Source organism: Eleutherodactylus coqui, chromosome 5 (assembly GCF_035609145.1).
Source record: "Eleutherodactylus coqui strain aEleCoq1 chromosome 5, aEleCoq1.hap1, whole genome shotgun sequence".
Classification (NCBI taxonomy): Eukaryota; Metazoa; Chordata; class Amphibia; order Anura; family Eleutherodactylidae; genus Eleutherodactylus; species Eleutherodactylus coqui.
In genome coordinates this window covers 29986484-30008059 of record NC_089841.1, presented here as the reverse complement: position 1 = coordinate 30008059, position 21576 = coordinate 29986484, and the positions used below count along the sequence as shown (strand labels likewise).

General features: G+C 43.1%; 1 protein-coding gene across 1 annotated transcript in view; it reads right to left on the bottom strand.

Annotated features, from left to right (window-relative positions):
- LOC136628729 (zinc finger protein 665-like) overlaps positions 1 to 21576 on the bottom strand; it is a 44733-nt gene extending 23157 nt beyond the window's left edge. Inside the window, exons 1-7 of the mRNA XM_066604830.1 lie at positions 21523 to 21576; positions 16224 to 16368; positions 15164 to 15343; positions 14958 to 15081; positions 14813 to 14877; positions 11998 to 12100; positions 5609 to 6440 (exon numbers count right to left, since the gene is read on the bottom strand). Coding sequence (XP_066460927.1) covers positions 5609 to 6440; positions 11998 to 12100; positions 14813 to 14877; positions 14958 to 15081; positions 15164 to 15343; positions 16224 to 16301 — 1382 coding nt within the window. The 5' untranslated portion in view covers positions 16302 to 16368; positions 21523 to 21576. The remainder of the gene's footprint in view (positions 1 to 5608; positions 6441 to 11997; positions 12101 to 14812; positions 14878 to 14957; positions 15082 to 15163; positions 15344 to 16223; positions 16369 to 21522) is intronic.

Sequence of the window (21576 nt, the reverse complement as noted above, 5' to 3'; positions counted from 1 at the left end):
CTGTATATAATTATACATGTACAGCTGGTATAAGTTATACATCTCCTGTATATAGTGATATGGACCATGCTAGTATAACCTGGGTATCTCTTGTATATAATTACATATGTACAGCTTGTATAACCTGGATAATATACTGTATATAATTATATTTGTACAGCTGGTATAAGTTATACATCTCCTGTATATAGTGATATGGACCATGCTAGTATAACCTGGGTATCTCCTGTATATAATTACATATGTACAGCTTGTATAACCTGGATAATATACTGTATATAATTATATTTGTACAGCTGGTATAAGTTATACATCTCCTGTATATAGCGATATGGACCATGCTAGTATAACCTGGGTATCTCCTGTATATAATTACATATGTACAGCTTGTATAACCTGGATAATATACTGTATATAATTATATATGTACAGCTGGTATAAGTTATACCTCTCCTGTATATAGTTATATATGTATAGCTGGTATAACCTGGGTATCTCCTGTATATAATTATACATGTACAGCTGGTATAAGTCATACCTCTCCTGTATATAGTTATATGTGTACAGCTGGTATAGGTTATACCTCTCCTGTATATAATTACATATGTTTAGGTGGTATAACCTGGGTATATACTGTATATAATTATATATGTACAGCTGGTATAAGTTATACCTCTCCTGTATATAATTATATATGTAGAGTTGGTATAACCTGGGTATATACCGTATATAATTATACATGTACAGCTGGTATAAGCTATACCTCTCCTGTATATAATTATATATGTATAGCTGCTATAACCTGGGTATATACTGTATATAATTATATATGTACAGCTGGTATAACCTGGGTATATACAGTATATAATTGTATATGTACAGCTGGTATAACCCGGGTATATACTGTATATTTGAACACTTTACACACAACTGAAAAAAGCATCAGAAACCTGCCTGCAGTTTAAAACCCGCATGTACTTGTTGAATCCACGCGCGGTTTATAATAGCGCATGCGGTTTTTGGATGTGATTTTAATTGTGGTTCAAAAATGCAACAAAATCCATGAACACAGTGTTAGGCCGGCTGCACACAGCTGGGTCAGACTCTGCATGCATGAGCCCGCAGCGGAATCCAACCCTGTGCCCTGCTGGCATCCGCACGTAGCTGTAATTTCTTTCTTTTTTCTGTACTGCGGATGGTCCACAAGGCGAGCCATGGGACCTGCACAGTACAGTTTTTCTTTTCTTTTAATCACTGACTTTCCAGCGCCGTCGCTAGGAGATGATGCGTGTGCCCCCGACTTTTCCGCAATGTCAGGGCAGCGGGTCGCACGGCTTACATTGAGTAGTTCAACGGAGGCCGTCCGGGCAGAATCTGCACTAAAATAGAGCATGCCGTAATTTTTCCTCTGTGAGCGGAAAACCGCAATTGCTTTCCGCTCGTGTAGAGGAAAAAACGCTTTTCCATAGCATGCTATGGGCGGTACATGCTGTGGAATTCGTAGGCGGACGCCCGCTCCATATACCGCAGTGCAGATCCAGCAGTGTGCAGCCGGCCTTAGGCTAATTTCACACGGGTGAGTCTGATATTGGGCCGTGAAACTCTGCCCCCTATCACACTCCCCAACGTGTGTCGTCCCCGCGGATGTGAGCGGTTGTTGTGTTATAACCAGCTCACATCACATCATCATATTCTCGTGCGATGCAGAGAAAAAAGAAAACATCGCTCCTGTGTATGATCGCATTCAAAAGAATGGGGTCATATTCATGTGCGATTTGTACGTCTTGCAACGCACAAATCTCGCACAGTTTTCGCGGCCGTGTGAAAGCGGCCTAAGACATTACCAACAGGTTTTAACATAGTCAAGGAAAGGAGTCATGCTGAGAAGGCTTACACCAAGGGGCTAGATAATGTATGTAAATTAGCACGGTTTAGGTATAGGTACAGGTACAGATGGAGGGCGGGGGGCCCAGCTGAACTTTTGCACCCGGGCCCCTTAGCCTTTAGGTACGCCCCTGCCTATAGGCATTCCATTCACCAAGCCTGCAGCTTCGATTCAGCAGTCCAGCAACAGTGCGGAGTCTGTTACTGATGCCCTTTTTCCTCACTGTCTGTGCACCATACAGGATGGCGCACACGGACACCGGGGTTAGAGGTCAGCGGTCACAGACTCTGCACTGCCGGGCTGGAGCTGTAGGCTGGGTGAGTAGAATGTCTGTTAGGTTGCTGTATGGCTGGTGGGCAACATAAAATGAGGTGACGGTCCGAACACTGAATGATTATTGCTTAGATGCTCCCTGGATTGCGGGAATCTGACCGATAACACTGGGGAACACAATTCTTGGTGACTGAGATGTTGGAACTTTTTGGGGGTATTTTGGGGTTATAGATTCTGAAAATGACATTAGTTCTCCATCAGGTCTGCTTATCAAGATATATGTCCATATAAATGTATACATTTACACTTATTGTATTATGTATGTAATGACTGCCAATCAAAAGCTGAAGGTACGAAGATAAATCCCAAAAAGTCTAGAACACGAATAAAGCAAGTTTCTTCATTGAACTGTTGATGAAACTACATTTTTGTGGGCTTCTGAGCCTTAATGCAAAACCTGTAACAGAGCCGCCATCTATAATGCTTTATTCATAGTACTGGGCTCCCTATATGGAGAAAAGAGGCCTTATGGGCCCCCTAGAGCTCCTGGGCCCGGGTCCAACCCTAATCCTCTGCATCCCCTATAGTTATGCCCCTGTGTGCATCCCATTGCTCATAGTACTGTTCTTCCACAGTCCTTATTTCCTGGTGAAATCATTCCCCCTGTTCGTCACTTACATCACCAAAACTGTCTGGAAGTTGATCCAAAATGACTGCAGGTCCTGCAATTTGATGTTCATGTAACAACCAAGGGTTCAGAAACAGAAGTGAGCGGATTTCCATTATTCATTGTAGTTTGTGGCCCTATGGTTCCCAAGGAAATGCTTTACAACTAGAGATGAGCGAGTATACTCGCTAAGGCACATTACTCGAGCGAGTAGTGCCTTAGCCGAGTATCTCCCCGCTCGTCTCTAAAGATTCGGGGGCCGGCGGGGGGCGGGAAGCGGTGGGGAAGAGCGGGGGGAACGGGGGGGAGATCTCTTTCTCCCTCTCTCCTCCCCGCTCCCTGCCGCAACTCACCTGTCACCCGCGCTGGCCCCCGAATCTTTAGAGACGAGCGGGGAGATACTCGGCTAAGGTACTACTCGCTCGAGTAATGTGCCTTAGCGAGTATACTCGCTCATCTCTATTTACAACCCTACAAAACAATGACCGAGCATGAGCCTCAAAGTTGCCCACTGAATGTCGGATACGTTGGTCTTTCATGATTTCCCAGATTTGTGGTCCATCGAATTTACTTGCCTTTAGCTTCTCCATGCTCATCGCAGGAAATTTTCTACGTTTGCAGCCAAAACCTATTCTATTTCTCTTCAATGTCTTTACACATTGTTTCATCAAACCGAATGTGATGTGCAGTGGTGGTGAGATGTACCATATGAACTAGTATTAAGCAAATGCTGGCAGGACAAACAACAAAAATAGACAAGGAAATCAGAAATATCTCAAAAACTAGAGCTTCTAGAACGAAATAGATGGTATTTTCAGAATCAGTGGCACAAAAATACCCCAAATAAGGTCTAAAATTCGAGGCACCACAGAAGAAAAAAATTTTTGTTCCCTAGTATAATTGTTCAGTGTAAATGCCTGCATGGTCCGAACAATCAATCATAATTCATTAGTCATTCGGATTGTGCAGGCATAAAAAAATCACACGACAATCCTCTTTTTTCACGTTTCACGTTCCTCGTGACGCCTCACCCATTGATTTCAATGGGACCTTAAATACATTCCATGGCTCTAGCTTGCTGTGCGATTTGCATGGAATGCGAGGTTTCCTATTGAAATAAATAGGGAACATTTCCGATCCTCTGTCACGTGTGAAACTTCAGAATTTCACAGAAGCAATACAAGACTTTTTTGCCTGAAAAATCGCCTCACATCTGTGGGTAAACGCACTTTGACAAGCCTGATATCACGCTCACCTGTGTGAAGCTAGCCCTAAAGACACAAAAACACTGAAGTAGCAAGCTTTGTGGGAAACAAAATTTGCGTCAGTCTCACAACTTTTGGCCATGACTGTATATATTTGCTGTTGACTGCAATGCATGATAGGATAACCCAGTGCTGGGTTATGATTTATGCTAAATGACTGATGGTCTGTTATGTGTGATGTGAAGCTCTGAGGATCTAGGCCTGCTAGAAAGAGCAGTTTTAAATGTGTAGTTAGCGACCAGATGGCCAGGATCTTGTTTTATGTTCCTCAGCTGTATTGTGGTGTCAAGTACTGTGAAGAGGCCAGACGTACTGCACTGGTCTTACTGTCTTCTGTTGATATTTGAGGCTTCCAATTATGCGCTGCAGCATGGAACCATTTAGCCAGACAAACATCCTATGCAGTTTGAATGGTTTTTTTGTTGATGTCTGTGTTAAATAGAGATGTACTCCAGTGTAGAGCACGTTTCCACCATTTCACCAGATGCATGCCTCATTGAGTTTAAATGAATCATATTGGAAATCCTGGCATCATCTCAGCATACAAACATGATTCTTCCTGTCTCTTCCACCAATTAGACTGGTTCATTAAATCCATTCTTTGTAGGTTCATTAGGCTTCAGGAATTTTCTTTTTACTGCTCATATATATGTCTGTGAAAGCCCTCACTGACTGACTGACTCGCCCCTAATCCTCTAACTTCCCGGTGTCGTACAAACATGAAATTTGGCAGGAGCATGCTTTATGTCCTAAGTAGGAAAAGTAAAGGGGTCACAACTTAATTATTCAAAGCAAAGTCCAAAAGTATTGGCACCCCTAAGCAATGTACCAAATTTAATTCTCTAACTTCCTGGTGTCATACAAACATGAAGTTTGGCACGGCCATTCTTTAGGTCCTAAATAGGAAAAGTAAGGGGGGTCACAACTCACTAATTGCAAAACTAATGCACACCTATGTAATGTAACTTCCCGGTGTTGTAGAAGCATGAAGTTTGGTGTGAGCATTCTTTAGGTCCTAAATGAGGAGATTGGAAAGGGTGGCACATTCTGCAGAAGGACATTGGAACATGCAGCCTGAGGAGAATCTAACCCTCCTCTATGTGTATACATATTTTATTCCTCAGTTCCTCTAAAGTAACCATGACTCCATAAACTTTTCCATGCAAACACGTAAACAGTAAACACCTGTATCAAATTAAGGCCGGGTATATCAGCTAGTATACTTATATAATTACAAGTATTATTCCATTATTTTGCAGTTTCACTTTATTTCAAACACAAACATATAAGTTATAAAAGTAAACTTTTATTAACAATTAGTAACAAGTTTGGGAAGCAGTTCTATGTATCAATGTGAAATACATCATTCCATGGACACGGGTGATATAAAGGTGTGCTATCTAGATTGTATTTTTTTTTCTGGGTAACAGATGTTTAGCGGTGATTGCACACACATTTCTAACTCATTTAGTGCTCTAAATTACTTTTGCTTTGTCTTCTATATGTCACGTTTTCTACTTTTTCTCTCTTAAGTGACGTCTTTGATGTTCAACAAGATGTGATTTTCTTGAGAAACACTTCACACATTCTGTACATGAAAATGGTCTCTCCCCTGTGTGAGTTTTTTGATGTTCAACAAGATTTGATTTGTCTGTAAAACATTTCCAGCATTCTGAACATGAAAATGGCTTCTCCCCAGTGTGAATTCGCTGATGTCTAACAAGAGGTGATTTATCACTGAAACGTTTCCCACATTCTGCACATGAAAATGGCTTCTCCCCTGTGTGCGTTCTTTGATGAGCAATTAGACCTGACTTCTGATTATAACACTTTCCACAAACAATACATGAAAATGGCTTTTCTCCTGTGTGTATTCTATTATGTGTAACAAGAGATGTCTTCTGGTTAAAACATTTCCCACATTCTGGACATGCATACGGCTTCTCTCCTGTGTGAGTTCTCTGATGTATGACAAGATGTGATTTAAGACTGAAATGTTTTCCACATTCTGCACATGAAAATGGCTTCTCCCCTGTGTGAACTCTTAGATGTTTAATAAGATATGATTTAACTGTAAAACATTTCCCACATACTGGGCATGAATACAGCTGCTCCCCTGTGTGAGATTTTTGATTTTCTGCCTTTCTATGACTTTTCTTCTTATTAGTTTGTGATGAATCAGAAGATGGGACGCGTATAAGAGGATCAGATGGTGGATCTTTTTCCTGAAAGGCTGAGGAGATATCTGGCATAATAGCAGGTTCTTCATATGTATCTTGTGTGATACCACAATCTTCTGCTTTACAATCTGCAGATATCAGACATTCCTCTGAGCTCCCGATACCGTCATCTGCCAAGAATAAAACAGATTTAACCATTTTGGAATAATATCACGTTAAAAATGTTATGGATGCTATATAACATTTCTGTACAAAGTACAAGTTATTTATCAGCCCATGTAAAGGTACCTTATTAGTAGACCCCCGAAAGCAAGTAGATCACACTGTTCAGCCACCAGAGAACAGGTGCACTTTGACAAAAAATTTGGAGATGGAAGTAAGAGGTTTGGATTAAAGAGGAGTCTGAGATCATTAGCAGAATATAGGTTGTGAAGTAGATTTTGGGCTGTGCAGCACTATATGAAAGACTGATGAGTTTAAATTGTATTTCGTAGTGGATGGGCAACCAATGCAGTGACTGGCACAGGGTGATAAAATCCGTATAGTGATGTTTTTGAGCCACATGTGACATAAATGTGCAAGTGATTGAATATAGGGAGTGAAGGCAAGATCAGGGTCAAATATGACACTAAAACCACATATTTGCAACATAGCATTTATGGTAGCATGACACATGAAAATATCAGTATTAGGTAAGTTAGTAGATGGCAGAAGTACAAGTAGTTCTGTTTTTATAGATTTAGTTTGAGATAGAGATGACACGACGTTAGAGACACCAGACAATCATTTACATTTAGTAGTAGTAAAGGTGTGATGCCACAGGAAGTAGTACATAATTGGGTATCATCTATGTAGCGATGGTACTGAAAGCCAAATCTGCTGATAGTTTGTGTAGCACAGGGGCTGTGTAGATGAAAAAGTGGAGAGGACCAAGGACTTAACTCTGAGGAACCCCCAAAAACAAGGGGGAAAGTATAGACAGGAGCTAATCCGGCAAATAATACACCGAGCGAGAGGTCAGAGAGATAAGAGGAGATCGAAGGGAGAGTCATTGGATCTTGTAGATCCTGATTTTTCCAAAGCATTTGATACTGTGGTACAAAAAAGGTTGATATATAAAATGAAAATGTTTGGTCTGGGCGAGAATGTGTGTAAGTGGGTAAGTAACTGGTCAGTGATAGAAGGCAGAGGGTGGTTATAAATTGGGTCACAATAACTACTAGGGTATCACAGGGGGCAGTATTGTAGGCGTCGGGGTCACCGTTACTAGGTGGGTACTACAGGTGGAAGTATTAAAGGAGTCACTATTACTAGTAGGTGACCAAAGGGGGCAGTATGGGGCACAATTCTTTTTAATATATTTATAAACGGCATTGTTTAGGGATTTGCAGATGAAACAAAATTATGCAAGGTAATTAACACAAGAGAGAACCGAATCCAGATACAGATAGATCTGCATACAGATACACATGCATTTGTGTAAACTGAAGGTTTGGGCATAAGAATGGCAAATGAGGTATTCAGTCAGCGGGGTCTACGTCTCCACGACCTGTATTCCGTCAGCGGGGTCTACGTCTCCACGGCCTGTATTCCGTCAGCGGGGTCTACGTCTCCACGACCTGTATTCCGTCAGCGGGGTCTACGTCTCCACGACCTGTATTCTCCATGAAGTCAGTTTGTAAAAGTCGTTCAGTGTGCAGGGATGCCCCTCTATGAGGAGATCTGAGCCTGACACATCTGGCAGTAGTCTGCAGGCCCTCAGAGCAGGTTGCCACTTGGTCTGCCTTCCTGAATGCAAACATTGGTCTGTGCTCAGCACAGACTCAGGGTGGAGAGTTCAGGGGTCACAGACTGATTACAGGAGTGACAGCCACCCACCTGACCTGGAGCTGCAGACTAACTGAGTTAACTGCTTGTTGGATTGCTTCCCAGCTGCACTATGGGGAGAGGGGGCACTACTGAGGACACTATGGAGTCCACTATTACTACTGGAATAATTAGACGGGGTCACTATTACTACTGGAGCCACTATAGGGGTCACAATTACTACTGGAGCCACTATAAGGGGCCTTAACATTATTGGGGCCACTATTAATACTGAGACCAGTTGTAATGTCTTACCGGCGCTGGATAGGAGCCACGGGTGTAGTAGCTGTGTAGGTTACTAGAGAGTAGTCAAGATAACCAGGAGGCAGCAACGGGAGGTCTTGGTATGTAGTACAGAGAGATGAGGCAGGAAATGTAGTCAGATGGAAAGCCAGAAGTCAGTATTAAGAGGACTTGACACAATAGCAGAGGAGCAGGTAGAAATTGAGCTAATTAATGCTGTGGAGCAGAATAATCGCGTACTGGAGGAATGTCAGGGTCATGCTTTTATAGTGAGTCTGATTAGAAACAGGATAGGGCCTGGACAGGGAGGCAAAAACTAGAATACACAGGATCATGGAACAAGCCTATGTTCAGCAGGCGAGCTTAGGCAGTGAGAGCTACTGAGTGCAGGACCCTCATTTGAGGATGGCCTCCGGACATCCCAGGGCCTGGTTTACCAGTACACCTCTTGTGGAACTTCCCAGTGAGCTCTGAAGTATGCACATTTTCATCTGGCTCCCAAGAGTTTTCCCTAGGCCTTTATCCCTGCTACTGCACCAAGTACTGAAGTCTTCCTCTGTGTCTTTAGGATATTTCCCTCAAGAAATTCCTCCTGCCCTTGTACTTTTATGGAAGAAGGAGGTTGCTATCTTCTAGTGAAAGTATTTTCCTGAAACGTTTTCAGCAGGCATACGTGGAAGACAGGATGGATTCTGAGGCTTTTTGGGAGTTTTTCGGGACCCACCTTACGAGTCCTTGTTGCAATTTGGAAGGAACCGATAAATCTTTGTCCAAGTTTGGAAGAGGGTACATGGGTCTTTAGATTTTTGGTGGACAACCGTATCTTCTAACCCATTTGGAAAATAAGGGCTGTTTGGCAATGTCTGTCTGCAGCTTTCTTATAAGTGTCTTGGGCTTCCCGTAAGGCTTCCTTCAATTTCCCTTGTGTTTCAGAAAACACCGTCCGTCTGTCATTGACCGTCGGGACAGGAGTGTTGATCTAAAGGCCAGGAATAAAGATGGAATGGGTACCATAGTTTAGCGTAAAACTGACTCTGGGTGGTTGAACTGTGCTTGGCATTATTGTAGGTGAACTCCGCTGTTGGTAGGTAATCCACCCAGTCACCCTGGAGATGACAAATGAAGCAGCAAAGATACCACTCCAGGGTTTGGTTCATCCTCTTGGTCTATCCATTAAACTGGGGATGAAAGATAGAAGAAAGATTTATGGTGGTTCCCAGAGATGTACAAAAGTGTTGTTTCCAGAATTTTTACGTGAACTAAACCCCTTTGTCAGAGACCAAGCTTTGTTCTTGCTAGAGACATCCCTGAACATCTGGCATTGAATCGGTAACATTTCAAAGTCCTGTTGACCATCATCAAGTTCTTTTATTGGTTTCAGGAAGGATGGTGTTATCTAGCTGCTCTGAAAATACAGTATTTTGAAGCAAAGGCAATGGTCCTTGTTTACCAGTTGATAGAGGGATTATGGGTAGAGAACTAGGGGATCCCAAAAATCACTGGAAATTTAGGGCTCCAGTTCGCTTGTCTCCTGTTTGACAGCTCCCGAGGACAAGAGTGATCCATCCACAGTTTCCATATTAATAGGTATGGACTTAATCCTAGTGGCAATGTTCTTGTGAAGAGCCAATTTCAAGTCCATGAAGTTTCTTCTCGCTCCTGAATCCAACATCGCTGAGCGCTGCGTCTTCTGATTACCCTTCTGATCTCCATTGGGAGGACAAAGTTGTGGAGTAGGGGAAGGGTTTTCACATCGTTTTGAACTGCCATTGCAAAGATGTTTGGTGATATCCCCCTGTTTCATGGCGACTAGATTGGTCGTGGTCTTGATGTTGGCTAGGGTGATAGAACTTTGTGACTTATTTGGACATATTGTCTCGAACCTCCACAATAAAGGCACAAAATTTCAGTACAGCGCCTTCCTTTTTCAGTGATGGAGAGGGGTTTGTGGATTTGGTCAATCTGCATTGGTTCTGGTGCAGCTTCAGTCCTTGACTGGGGGACTCAATGTGGATTGACTGAAGGAGTAGGGGGCGTTGGTGCTCAAACCCCACAGTCACTCTTTTCGCCGCTCGGCAAGTCTCTGGTCAATTCGAATGCATAGCTGGATAAAATCTTCTAGTTTATCAAGGGTCTCCACTCTAACAAGTTACCCACTCAGATAATCCCGGACTAAATCGGCTCTGTTGTGTGGTTGTGTTCCACATGGTATCATTCGCCCAGCAACGAAATTCCGTCGTATACTCTGCAACAGAACATCGTCTTTGTTATAGGTTATTTAACCTCCATTCAGCCGTGGCACAATGGGTCGGATCATCAAAGACTTGACCCATAGCTGTTGTGAAGGCATCAAGGCTGTCGAGGAGATTACTATTGGTCTCTATGTACGGCAAGTCCCATGCGATTGCCTCATCAGTGAGGATGTTAATAATAAAAAACATCTTCCTGTCACTGGCAAATAAGGTGGGCTGCATCTGGAAATAAATCCGGCATTAATAAAGGAAGCCTCTATACGATCCCCACCGAATTCTGCAACCAGTGACATGCGGACATCAGAGCCTGAGTGATGCAAATCCAGAAGTTGCCTCTGTAAACTGATGATTTCCTTTTGTTGATCTAGCATCAGTGCCTGTAATCCAGCTAACTTCTCTTGGCAGGAGGCACAAAATCTCTGGAGCTCTGGAACTTGCTTCCGCAAAGCCGTCACTATGGTTGGGCGTATTTAATTTGTAGCATCTTACCGACACTGGATAGGAGCCATGGGTGTAGTAGCCATGCAAGTCACTAGAGAATAGTCAGGATAGCTAGGAGTCATTAACAGGAAGTCTCGGTTTGCAGTACAAAGAGATGAGATGGGAAACATAGTCAGATGAATAGCCAGAATTCAGTATCAGGAGGTCTTGTCACAATAGCAGAAGAGCAGGCAGAAGTGGAGCTGATCAATGCTGCGAAGCAGAATAATCACACACTGGAGGAGTGTCAGGCTTAGGCTTAGTGAGCCTGATTAGAAGCAGGGAGGGGTCAGGACAGGGAGACAGGAACCAGAATACACAGGATCATGGAACAAGGCTAGGTTCACCAGTAAGAGCTACTGATTGGAGCGCAGGAGCTCCCTGGTTCAATTCCTGACACCAGTATTAATACTGGCTCCTAACAAGGTCACTATAACTACTGCAGGGGGTCAATATTGAGGCATTATTAATCTGTTAATGGAGAGAGGTCTCAATGGTTCTAATATATCTTGTCTATATACGCTTTCAATGACTGGGGTCACCTAAGGCAGCATAAAGGCTTGTATGGTCTAATAGAAGCTGAAACCTTCTTAATTCCCAAACTGGACAAATCCTTTCCCTCATCAGTACTGACAGCAGATGGTAAAGAAGTCCTTCTCTTTCACAGAGGTGTATTTCATGTCTATATTCTGGCTGTATTTTTACATCCATATTATACAGATGTGTTCTTCTTTAAAACAAACATTGGGCACACCAGTGCCGTTTGCTTGGAGTTCTTGGCCCACTGCAGTCTACTGACTGCTAGATTACACATTATGAAAACACACTGTGCCAGGCATCTATGAATCTGACTTTTCTCTGCTGTATTTAAATGGTTTCTACTCACCTGGGTGGTTATATGTTGGAATCTCCTCCTTAAACTCCTGTTTGACCGTCACCTTTATCACTGGAGCATTAAAATCGGTCGTATCTTTATTCTCATACAAAAGCTGTAAGATAAATATCGTAAAAGTCAGCGCAAGTCAGACAGTTGGAAAAGTCATATGTAGAGATGAGCAAGCATACTCGTCCGAGCTTGATACTCGTTCGAGTATTAGGGTGTTCGAGATGCTCGTTACTCGTGACGAGTACCACGCGATGTTCGGGTTACTTTCATTTTCTTCCCTGAGAAATTTGCGCGCTTTTCTGGCCAATAGAAAGACAGGGAAGGCATTACAACTTCCCCCTGCGACGTTCAAGCCCTATACCACCCCCCTGCAGTGAGTGGCTGGCGAGATCAGGTGTCACCCGAGTATATAAATCTGCCCGCCCGCGGCTCGCCTCAGATGCGTTCTGACATAGTTCAGGGAAAGTGTTGTTGATGCCGGAGCTGCTATAGGGAGAGCGTTAGGAGTGATTTTAGGCTTCAAGAACCCCAACGGTCCTTCTTAGGCCATAGAAATCGCAGATCGCACCTATGTGCGATCTGCGATTTCTGTTCTCTTCTCTATATGCGCTCAATGGGGCCGGCGGCAGCAGCGCCGACCCCATTGAGAACATATAGAAGACAAATCATTCTTCTCTGCCACAGCTGTAACAGCTGTGGCAGAGAAGAACGATGTTTGCCCATTGAATTTAATGGAGCCGGCAATACAGCAGGTTCCACTGAAAGCAATGGGCTGCCAGCGATCGCGGGATGAATTGTTGGGAAGGGCTTAAATATATAAGCCCTTCCCTGCAATTCATCCAGAAATGTGTTACAATAAAAATATATACTGGCGTATAAGGCGACGGGGCGTATAAGACGACCCCCCAACTGTCACCTTATACACCGGGAATACAGCGGAGCAAAGAATAAAAATCATTACTCGCTTCTCCTGGTGTTCTGCGCCGCTCCTGCAGGCTGTCGCTCCCTCCTGGTCCCTGGCAGAGCATTGCTTTCTCTACGAAGGGCTTTAAATCCCCGCCTCCAGAAACACACGTGCCTTCAGCCAATCACAGCCAATGACAATGATGTCATTGAATGGCTGTGATTGGCTGAAGGCACGTGTGTTTCTGGAGGCGGGGATTTCAACCACTGCGTCCAGAAAGCAATGCTCTGCCGGGGACCAGGAGGGAGCGACAGCCTGCAGGAGCACCGCAGAACGCCAGGAGAAGTGAGTAATGATTTTTATTCTTTGCTCCGCTGTATTCCCGGCGTATAAGGTGACAGTTGGGGGGTCGTCTTATACGCCCCATCGCCTTATACGCCGGTATATATTTTTATTGTAACACATTTCTGGATGAATTGCAGGAAAGGGCTTATATATTTAAGCCCTTCCCGACAATTCATCCCGCGATCGCCGGCAGCCCATTGCTTTCAGTGGAACCTGCTGTATTGCTGGCTCCATTGAATTCAATGGGCAAACATCGTTCTTCTCTGTTACTGTTACTGCTGTGGTAGAGGAGAACGATCTTTATGCTGACAGTGGAGGGGGGGGGGGCCCACTCTTGCCGCTATTGTGGCTTAATAGTGGGACCTGGGAACTTGAGATGCAGCCCAACATGTAGCCCCTCGCCTGCCCTATCCGTTTCTGTGTCGTTCCCATCACTTTCTTGAATTGCCCCGATTTTCACAAACGAAAACCTTAGCGAGCATCGGCGATATACAAAAATGCTCGGGTCGCCCATTGACTTCAATGGGGTTCGTTACTCGAAACGAACCCTCGAGCATCGCGAAAAGTTCGTCCCGAGTAACGAGCACCCGAGCATTTTGGTGCTCACTCATCTCTAGTCATATGGAATATTTTACATGACTATAAAAGATAATTTTTCAACATGGCAACCAAAAATGTCCATCTGAAAGGGAGGAGACTTACTGAAAGGAAAGAAACACAAATTACATATTAGAGAAAAATTTCTGACAGTGAGGGTGATCAATGAGTGGAACAGGTTACCGCAGGAGGTGGTGAGTTCTTCAATAAAAATGTTCAAACAAAGGCTGGACAAATATCTTTTTGGGATGATTTAGTAAATCCTGCACTGAGCAGGGGGTTGGACCCCCGATGACCCTAAATGTCCCTTCCAACTCTACCATTCTATGATTTTATGATATTAGATGGTGGCTCAATGACCCCTCAGGAACCTCATATACGTGTATATCTGGCAGGGCTAGGCACGCTGCACAATTTGTGTGGACTTCACATCTTGCCCTGCTTTGGGTGATTTGGGGAACCAATTGGTAATAACAACTGAGTGGCTCAAACCCCTGATCAGTGGAACGTTGTTGCTCAGGCAGATGTTCACTTCTAACCAGCAGCATCTGTCTCATATTACCTCCACTGAAAATCAGTCTCTATTAAAATATGATTTATAATCGTATGTAATTTAAGGCATGCATTTTGTATGTTCCCATATTTTTGTCCACCTCCTGTATATTCGGTAGGGCTAGACACGCTACACATCTCAGTGGAGGAGATCAGCTTCTACCAGACACATCTGCTGTTTGTCTCTGGGAAAATAAAGGAGCAGATAAATATAAGTCCAACCCGTTGGCTTCTTTTTCCCACCAGAAGTCTCCACCTCCAGAAAACTGGGAGAAGATCCCGACAACATGTAATGTCTCTGGTCAGCGGTAATCCTGCCATCTCCACTGGCCTCATCACACAAGTAGAAGACATCTAATAAGACTGAAGAAAAGAGCTTCCCAGCCTTCAACAGATCAGAGGGACATCTCCATCTACCTGGTGGTCCTGTGGAAGAAGAGGACGGGGACATCTCTCTGGTGGGCTTCTCTTACTGGATGGAACTGGAGGATACAGACAGACAATGAAGTCATTCTTTACATACAGATAATAAAGTCCCTGTGTATTTAGTCCTGTCTATTACCTGGTGATGGGAGCGGCTGGTGGTCCTCCATCATGGCGTCCTTGTACAGATCCTTGTGTCCTTCTAAATACTCCCACTCCTCCACGGAGAAATAGACAGTGACATCCTGACACCTTATAGGAACCTGACAACACAATATACAGTCATCACCCAGAAGCCTCCAGTGCTGTTACTGTATAATGTCCCAGCATTCCCTGCAGCGTCACCTCTCCAGTCAGCAGCTTAATCATCTTGTTGGTGAGTTCTAGAATCTTCTGTACATTGATGTCCTCATGTATCAGGGAATGTGGTGGGGGCCCCGTGATTGGGCTCAGATTTCTTCCCCATCCATCACACACAGGAGCCTGAATACCTTCACTAGATGTCTTCTTCAATACTGTGTAATCCTGTATATGGGGAGACATTAATAAATATCACTGCAAACATTTCCAGAGACCATCACCTCTCCAGTGACATCATCTGTTATTACTATAGATAAGAATGATGTAATGTGACATCATCAAAATCTCTCCCCTCTCCAGTGACATCACCTGTTATTACCATAGACAATAATGATGTAATATCACATCATCAGAATATTTCCTCTCCAGTGACATCATCCGTTGTTACCAGAGATAAGAATCATGTAATGCGACATCATCAGATTTCCCCCCTTCTCCAGTGATATCATCTGGTATTACCATAGTTAAAAATGATGTGTTCTCTCACTTCTTTTGTAACATTACCTGTTATTACCATAGAAATGATGTAATGTGACATCATCAGAATTACAGTCTCTCCAGTGACATAATCTGTTATTACCATGGATAGGAATGATGTATTTTGACATCATCAGAGTCTCTCCCGTCTCCAGTGACATAATGTTATTATCAGAGATAAGAATGATGAAATGTGACACCATTAGAATCTCCCTACTCTCCAGTCACATCATCTTTTATTACCATAGATAACAATGATGTAATGTGACATCATGAGAATCTCTCTCCTCTCCAGTGACCTCATCTTTTTTAACATTGATAGGAATGATGTACTGTGACATTATCAGAATATTTCCTCCCCAGTGACATCATCTGTTATTACCAGAGATAAGAATGATGTAATGTGACATCATCAGAATCACTCCCTTCTCCAGTGACATCATCTGTTATTACCAGAGATAAGAATGATGTGATGTGACATCATCAGAATCTCTCCCCTCTCCAGTGACATCATCTGTTATTACCATAGATAAGAATGATGTATTGTGACATCATTGGAATCTCTTACCTCCCCAGTAAGCTGGAACAGTATCTCTAGGGTGATATTTATTACGCTTTCTGTCATCTTGTTTCTGTCTTTCTCCATCCTTCATGGGTCAATCAGGAGAAGTCTCTTATGTAGATGATATCAGAGGAGCCTATATTGTAGGGACCTGAATGGAAAAAGTGATGAGTGAATGTAAAAAATACATTTTCTGGAGAAAATGCGGTCAACTTCACACACAGGATTTGTTTAGGAATTTTGGCTACAGAATGCACAGTGTACAGTTATAGTGCTCACATGGCAGGTTCCCAGGGAGCAGAGGCGTAACTTGAAGCTCCCGGGCCCCGATGCAAAACCTGTAACAGGGCGCCCAACTATAATGCTTTACTCATAGTACTAGGCTTACTATATGGAGAAGAGAGGCCTTATGGGACCCCTAAGACTCCTGGGTCTGGGTGCAACCGCATCCCCGGCATCCTCTATAGTTACGCCCCTGCCAGGGAGGTATCTTTTATATTTTCCCACCTCCCAATGCTCACAGTGTCAACCATGAAAGTTGGCATGTGGACTATGCAGTCAGTGAGTATCGTGTTATCGGATTAAAAGCTGCAGGCTGAGTGTGCGCTCTTCCATTGATGTTCCCCGGACTCCTGGGAACCTTCCTTGTGAACACCATGACTTAAATTATAGATCTCGCACCGATGAAAGAAAAAAAAAGTTGGTGAGGGAAGGAGGAAGTAATCAGTGAGGGTTCCCGCTGGATTCTCCCACTTCATTGAGTATACTGACAGTATGGTTATGGAGATACTAAATTTACATAATTTTTTTAAGTTCAAGCAGACTTTTACAGAACCCGATAATAGGGCAATACTATTCTCCCAAATGTTCTTTGTTCCTGATCATTGTATAAAAAGGACCAATGATCAGCCTACGAGCCAGCAAACTCTCATTCATTTCTGCAAGCATAAAAATACTCGCTGATCGGCAGTACATGGCTCCCTATAAAAGGAAGGATATGCAGCCGACCAATAACCGAACTCAGAACTGGAGCTCTGGGATCGCTTATTGGCTGCAGCAGCCTGTGATGTCCCATCCACAAACTGACTGCAACCTGTAAACACAGACTCGGCATGGAGGACTGAGCTGCACTGTGGTAGATGCAGGAAGCCAGGAGGGCTGAGTGCATGACCGTTTGCCATTTTGGAGCTTGGGGAACATGTTTTTAAAAAAAAGGAAAAAAAAACACAAAAAAACACAACATCATGGACACGCCCTTTAACATCACAAGGACTAACCTTTTTTTTCATTCTAGTTTTTTCCTCCGCACTGTTAAAAAAATCATATCTATCCATCCATGTAGATGTCTGAGAGCTTGTTGTTGTTTTGTGAGACTGGTTTTATTTTTCAATGCCACTATTTAATGTACCGCGCAAGGCATTAGAAAAGTTTTAAGAAATTCTAAGTGGAGGGAGATGGAAAAAAACCGATGTTCCGCCATCTTTGAAGGAGTCTTTTTCTATGGCGTACACACTGCAGCAAAAATGACATCATAACTTTATTCTGTGGGGCAGTACGATTGCTGCGATACCAAATATATAGTTTTTTTGCTGTACAAGTTTTAAAATGTCTTTGGAGAAAAAAAAAAATATTTCCTGCTGTCAGAATCTTTTTCTTTTTCTGTCGACATAGATGTGTGGCGGCTCATATGATTTTTTTCTTCAAGATAGGGGTGACCAAAAAAGCGTCATTCTGTCTTTTTTTTCTGACGACATTCACCCCATTACCTTAATAGATCGGACGTTTATGAGAATAATAGAATGGTAGAGTTGGAAGGGGCCTCCAGGGTCATCGGGTCCAACCCCCTGCTCAATGCAGCATTTACTAAATGATCTTAGACAGATATTTGTCCAGCTTTTGTTTGAGGACTTACATTGAAGGAGAACTCACCACCTCCCGCGGTATCCTGTTCCACTCACAGTGTCTCCTCCCTTTCAGTTTCATCCCATTGCTTCTAGTCTCTCCTCGTACAGATGAGCATAGGGCTGATCCCTCTGCACTGTGACAGCCCTTCAGATATTTGTAGACAGCTATTAAGTCTCCTCTCAGCCTTCTCTTCTGCAAGCTAAACATTCCCAGATCCTTTACCATTCTTCATAGGACATGATTTGCAGACCGCTCACCATCTTGGTAACTCTTCTCTGAACTTGCTCTAGTTTGTCTATGTTTTTTGGAAATTGGGGTGGCAGAACTGGACACAGTATTCCAGATGAGGTCTGATTAAGGAAGAGTAGAGAGGGATAATGACCTCACGTGATCTAGACTCTATGCTTCTCTTAATACATCCCAGAATTGTGTTTGCCTTTTTGGTTGCTGCATCACATTGTTGACTCATGTTCAGTCTGTGATCTACCGTGTTTCCCCGAAAATAAGTGTCTTATATTAATTTTTGTTCAAAAAGGTTTAACTTTTTTACATGTATAGCTGCCCGGACACTATTTAAATTGACTTTTTTAATTAACTGTTAGCAGGGCTTAATTTTGGAGTATGGCTTATATTTCAAGCATCCTCAAAAAGCCTGAAAAATAATTTTGCATCCTCAAAAATTCTGGAAAATCATGCTATGTCTTATTTTCAGAGTATGTCTTATTTTCAGGGAAACAGGGTATTATTATACCCAAGTCTTTTTCACATGTGCTGCTGCTTAGCCCAATTCCTCCTATTCTGTATGTGCTTTCTTCATTTTTCTTGCCTAGATGTAGGACTTCTCCTTGTTAAATACCATTCTGTTAGTTGCCATCCACTGTACAAGCTTTTCTAGATCTTTTTGAATCCTCTCTCTCTTCCCTAGTGTTAGCTGTCCCTCCTAGCTTTGTGTCGTTGTAACATTTGATCAGTTTCTCATTAATTCCCTCCTCCAGATCATTTATAAAAATGTTAAACAACACTGGGCCTAGGACATAATTTTTATTTTTTTCTGTAATTTTTTTAAACTTATTCCTGTAACTATTTTTTTTACCATCTATGACCCACATTATGTCATAGAGGACCTCTGGGGATCAGTGTTTATTTTTTTATTCAACACTTTTCTGCTGGAGCATCCATAGGAGCCCCAGTTATAAGGAAAAATATCCCCCTGTCATGACAACAGTCACTGGCAGAGCTGATTAGGGTCTTCTAGGACTCCACAGCTCTGCTGTGACAGGGAACACCCAGCGGCCATGTGATTGCTGGGTCGCATAGTGGAAGTAACACTTCCACTTTAACTTTTAAGTACATAGCGCTCATTGAGCACTGTTTAGCCTGGGAAGAAGGCAGAAGAGGTTAAAAACCACTTCTGCTATCTCCTATTAGTTCTCTGCTGTGTCTGACAGCCATAGACCTGACCTGCGCATGCTTAATTGCAGGAGCAGAGGCTTTAATCCTGCACCGTACATCTGTTATTGGCCGGAATTCAATCCCAGAACCAAGCAATGTATATTTACCACGCTTGGACCCTAAGGGGTTAAAGTCCAACTGGAAACAATGGGTTAGGCCTTCAAAGAAAACATCCAAAGGTAGAACATGCTGTAATTTTTTTTCCCTCACAGCATCGCTTGTGTGAATGTATACAATCAAAATAATGGATTTCATATTCGTGCGAGTTTTGAGCATAACAGATAAAACACGTGTAAATGTACAGTTCGTGTGATTAAGCCCTAAAGGGAAAAAGGTGGGGTTTTGACTTTTTTGGGGGGTATTTTTTTTTACTAAGCTTTAGCACTTTTCATTGTTCTTATAATATACTGCTGCACAGTATGGCAGTGTATTATAAAGCTCAGCTAGAGGGTGAGCCTGATAGGCCACGATACCTGGCAGATCCAGATGTCATAGGACCTACAATTCACAGCTAGAGGTACTAAGGAAGACCACAAAGAAACTCCATCATACCCTACACAAGGATGACCATCTGAAAACCATATTCCCAGACCCTTCCCTTTTGTGTTATAGGAAACCTCCCACTTTGAGGAACTTTATAATCAGGAGTGCATTACCCTCTGACACACAAAAAGGAACTTATTCTGTAATGTAAGGAGCTGTAAGACCTGCTCACATATACTGACTGCGGACAGGATACGGATCCCCAACACACAGCAGGACTATACGATCCCGGGGACATTTACATGTTCCTCGTCCAATGTTGTGTACCTGATCATGTGCAGTAAATGTCCTGTTGGGGGTCTTTATGTTGCAGAAACAGGACAGAAACTGAGAGCCGGGATGAGATCTCATCACCACTCAATTACAAAAGGAAAGACTAGACTACCTGTGGCAAAACATTTTTGTGATCAGGGACACAGCATAGAGCAGATGAGAGTTATCATACTGAAGGGCAATTTCAAGTCGCAGCGTCACAGAAGAATTTGAGAGTACAAATGTATGGCCATGTTTGATACCCTCAAGAATGGATTGAGCCTCAGCCTGGGATTCTTGCATAAGTGGAAAGTATGAAAGGTCTGAAGGAGGTCAAGAGGGATGTCCTCCTCCAAAACATAACTTTAAAAAAATCTGCTTTAAAACTTCATAAAAATACAGAAGTTGACTAGTAATAATATTGCCATCCACTAGGTGGTGCTGCATTTCCTTCCATGTGCAGGTTGAAGGAGAGATAAGACTCATCATCAAACAGTCCTGAGCTCAGTGGACTGATTTATGATGTATGCCTCCGCTCTGTCTGTCTGTTGTTTTAAGTTTTGAGTGCAAAACAGTCTCAAATTTCTGTGTGTGAACATTTATTTAGATGGAGAGGACTGTCCCCCCCCCCCCCCCCTGTATCTGTATGTTAGAATTATGTGCCATCCAAACTAGTTTCATTTATTAGCCTGACGAAGGGGGCGAGAAATCCCTGAAAGCTCGCTGTAACATCATGTGTTTTTGTAGGTATCAGATCTACAAGATTCTGTGGTTTCTCCTGCTGGGAACAGTTACACAGTGACCCATCGGTACTCCGAGACCACATCAGAGTCCCCTTCCGATTAAGGGGGTAATTTGCATGTAGAGTTTTTGTTTTGGGGATTTTTGTGATATTTTGGGGTTTGCAACATTTTTTTTACAGAAATTAAACAATGGCAGAACAAAAGTGCACGCGGAATGGGACTAAACAAAAAGATGTAACTATAGGACAATGGCCTCAACCGGAGGAGGATCCAAGAGGGCTGCAGAGCACAAGAGCTTACACTGTAAGGTGAAGCGGAGGAAAGCCGCTGCTATCAGTCACCTCTCAGACTCATAGTGAAGGGTTAATCCTCCCCACCCCCACTGACCTGGCAAGAGGGGCCACACGTACCTGCAGAGTGGGGCAGCCGTGTGCTTACAGGACCTGTGGTGATGTCACCGTCAT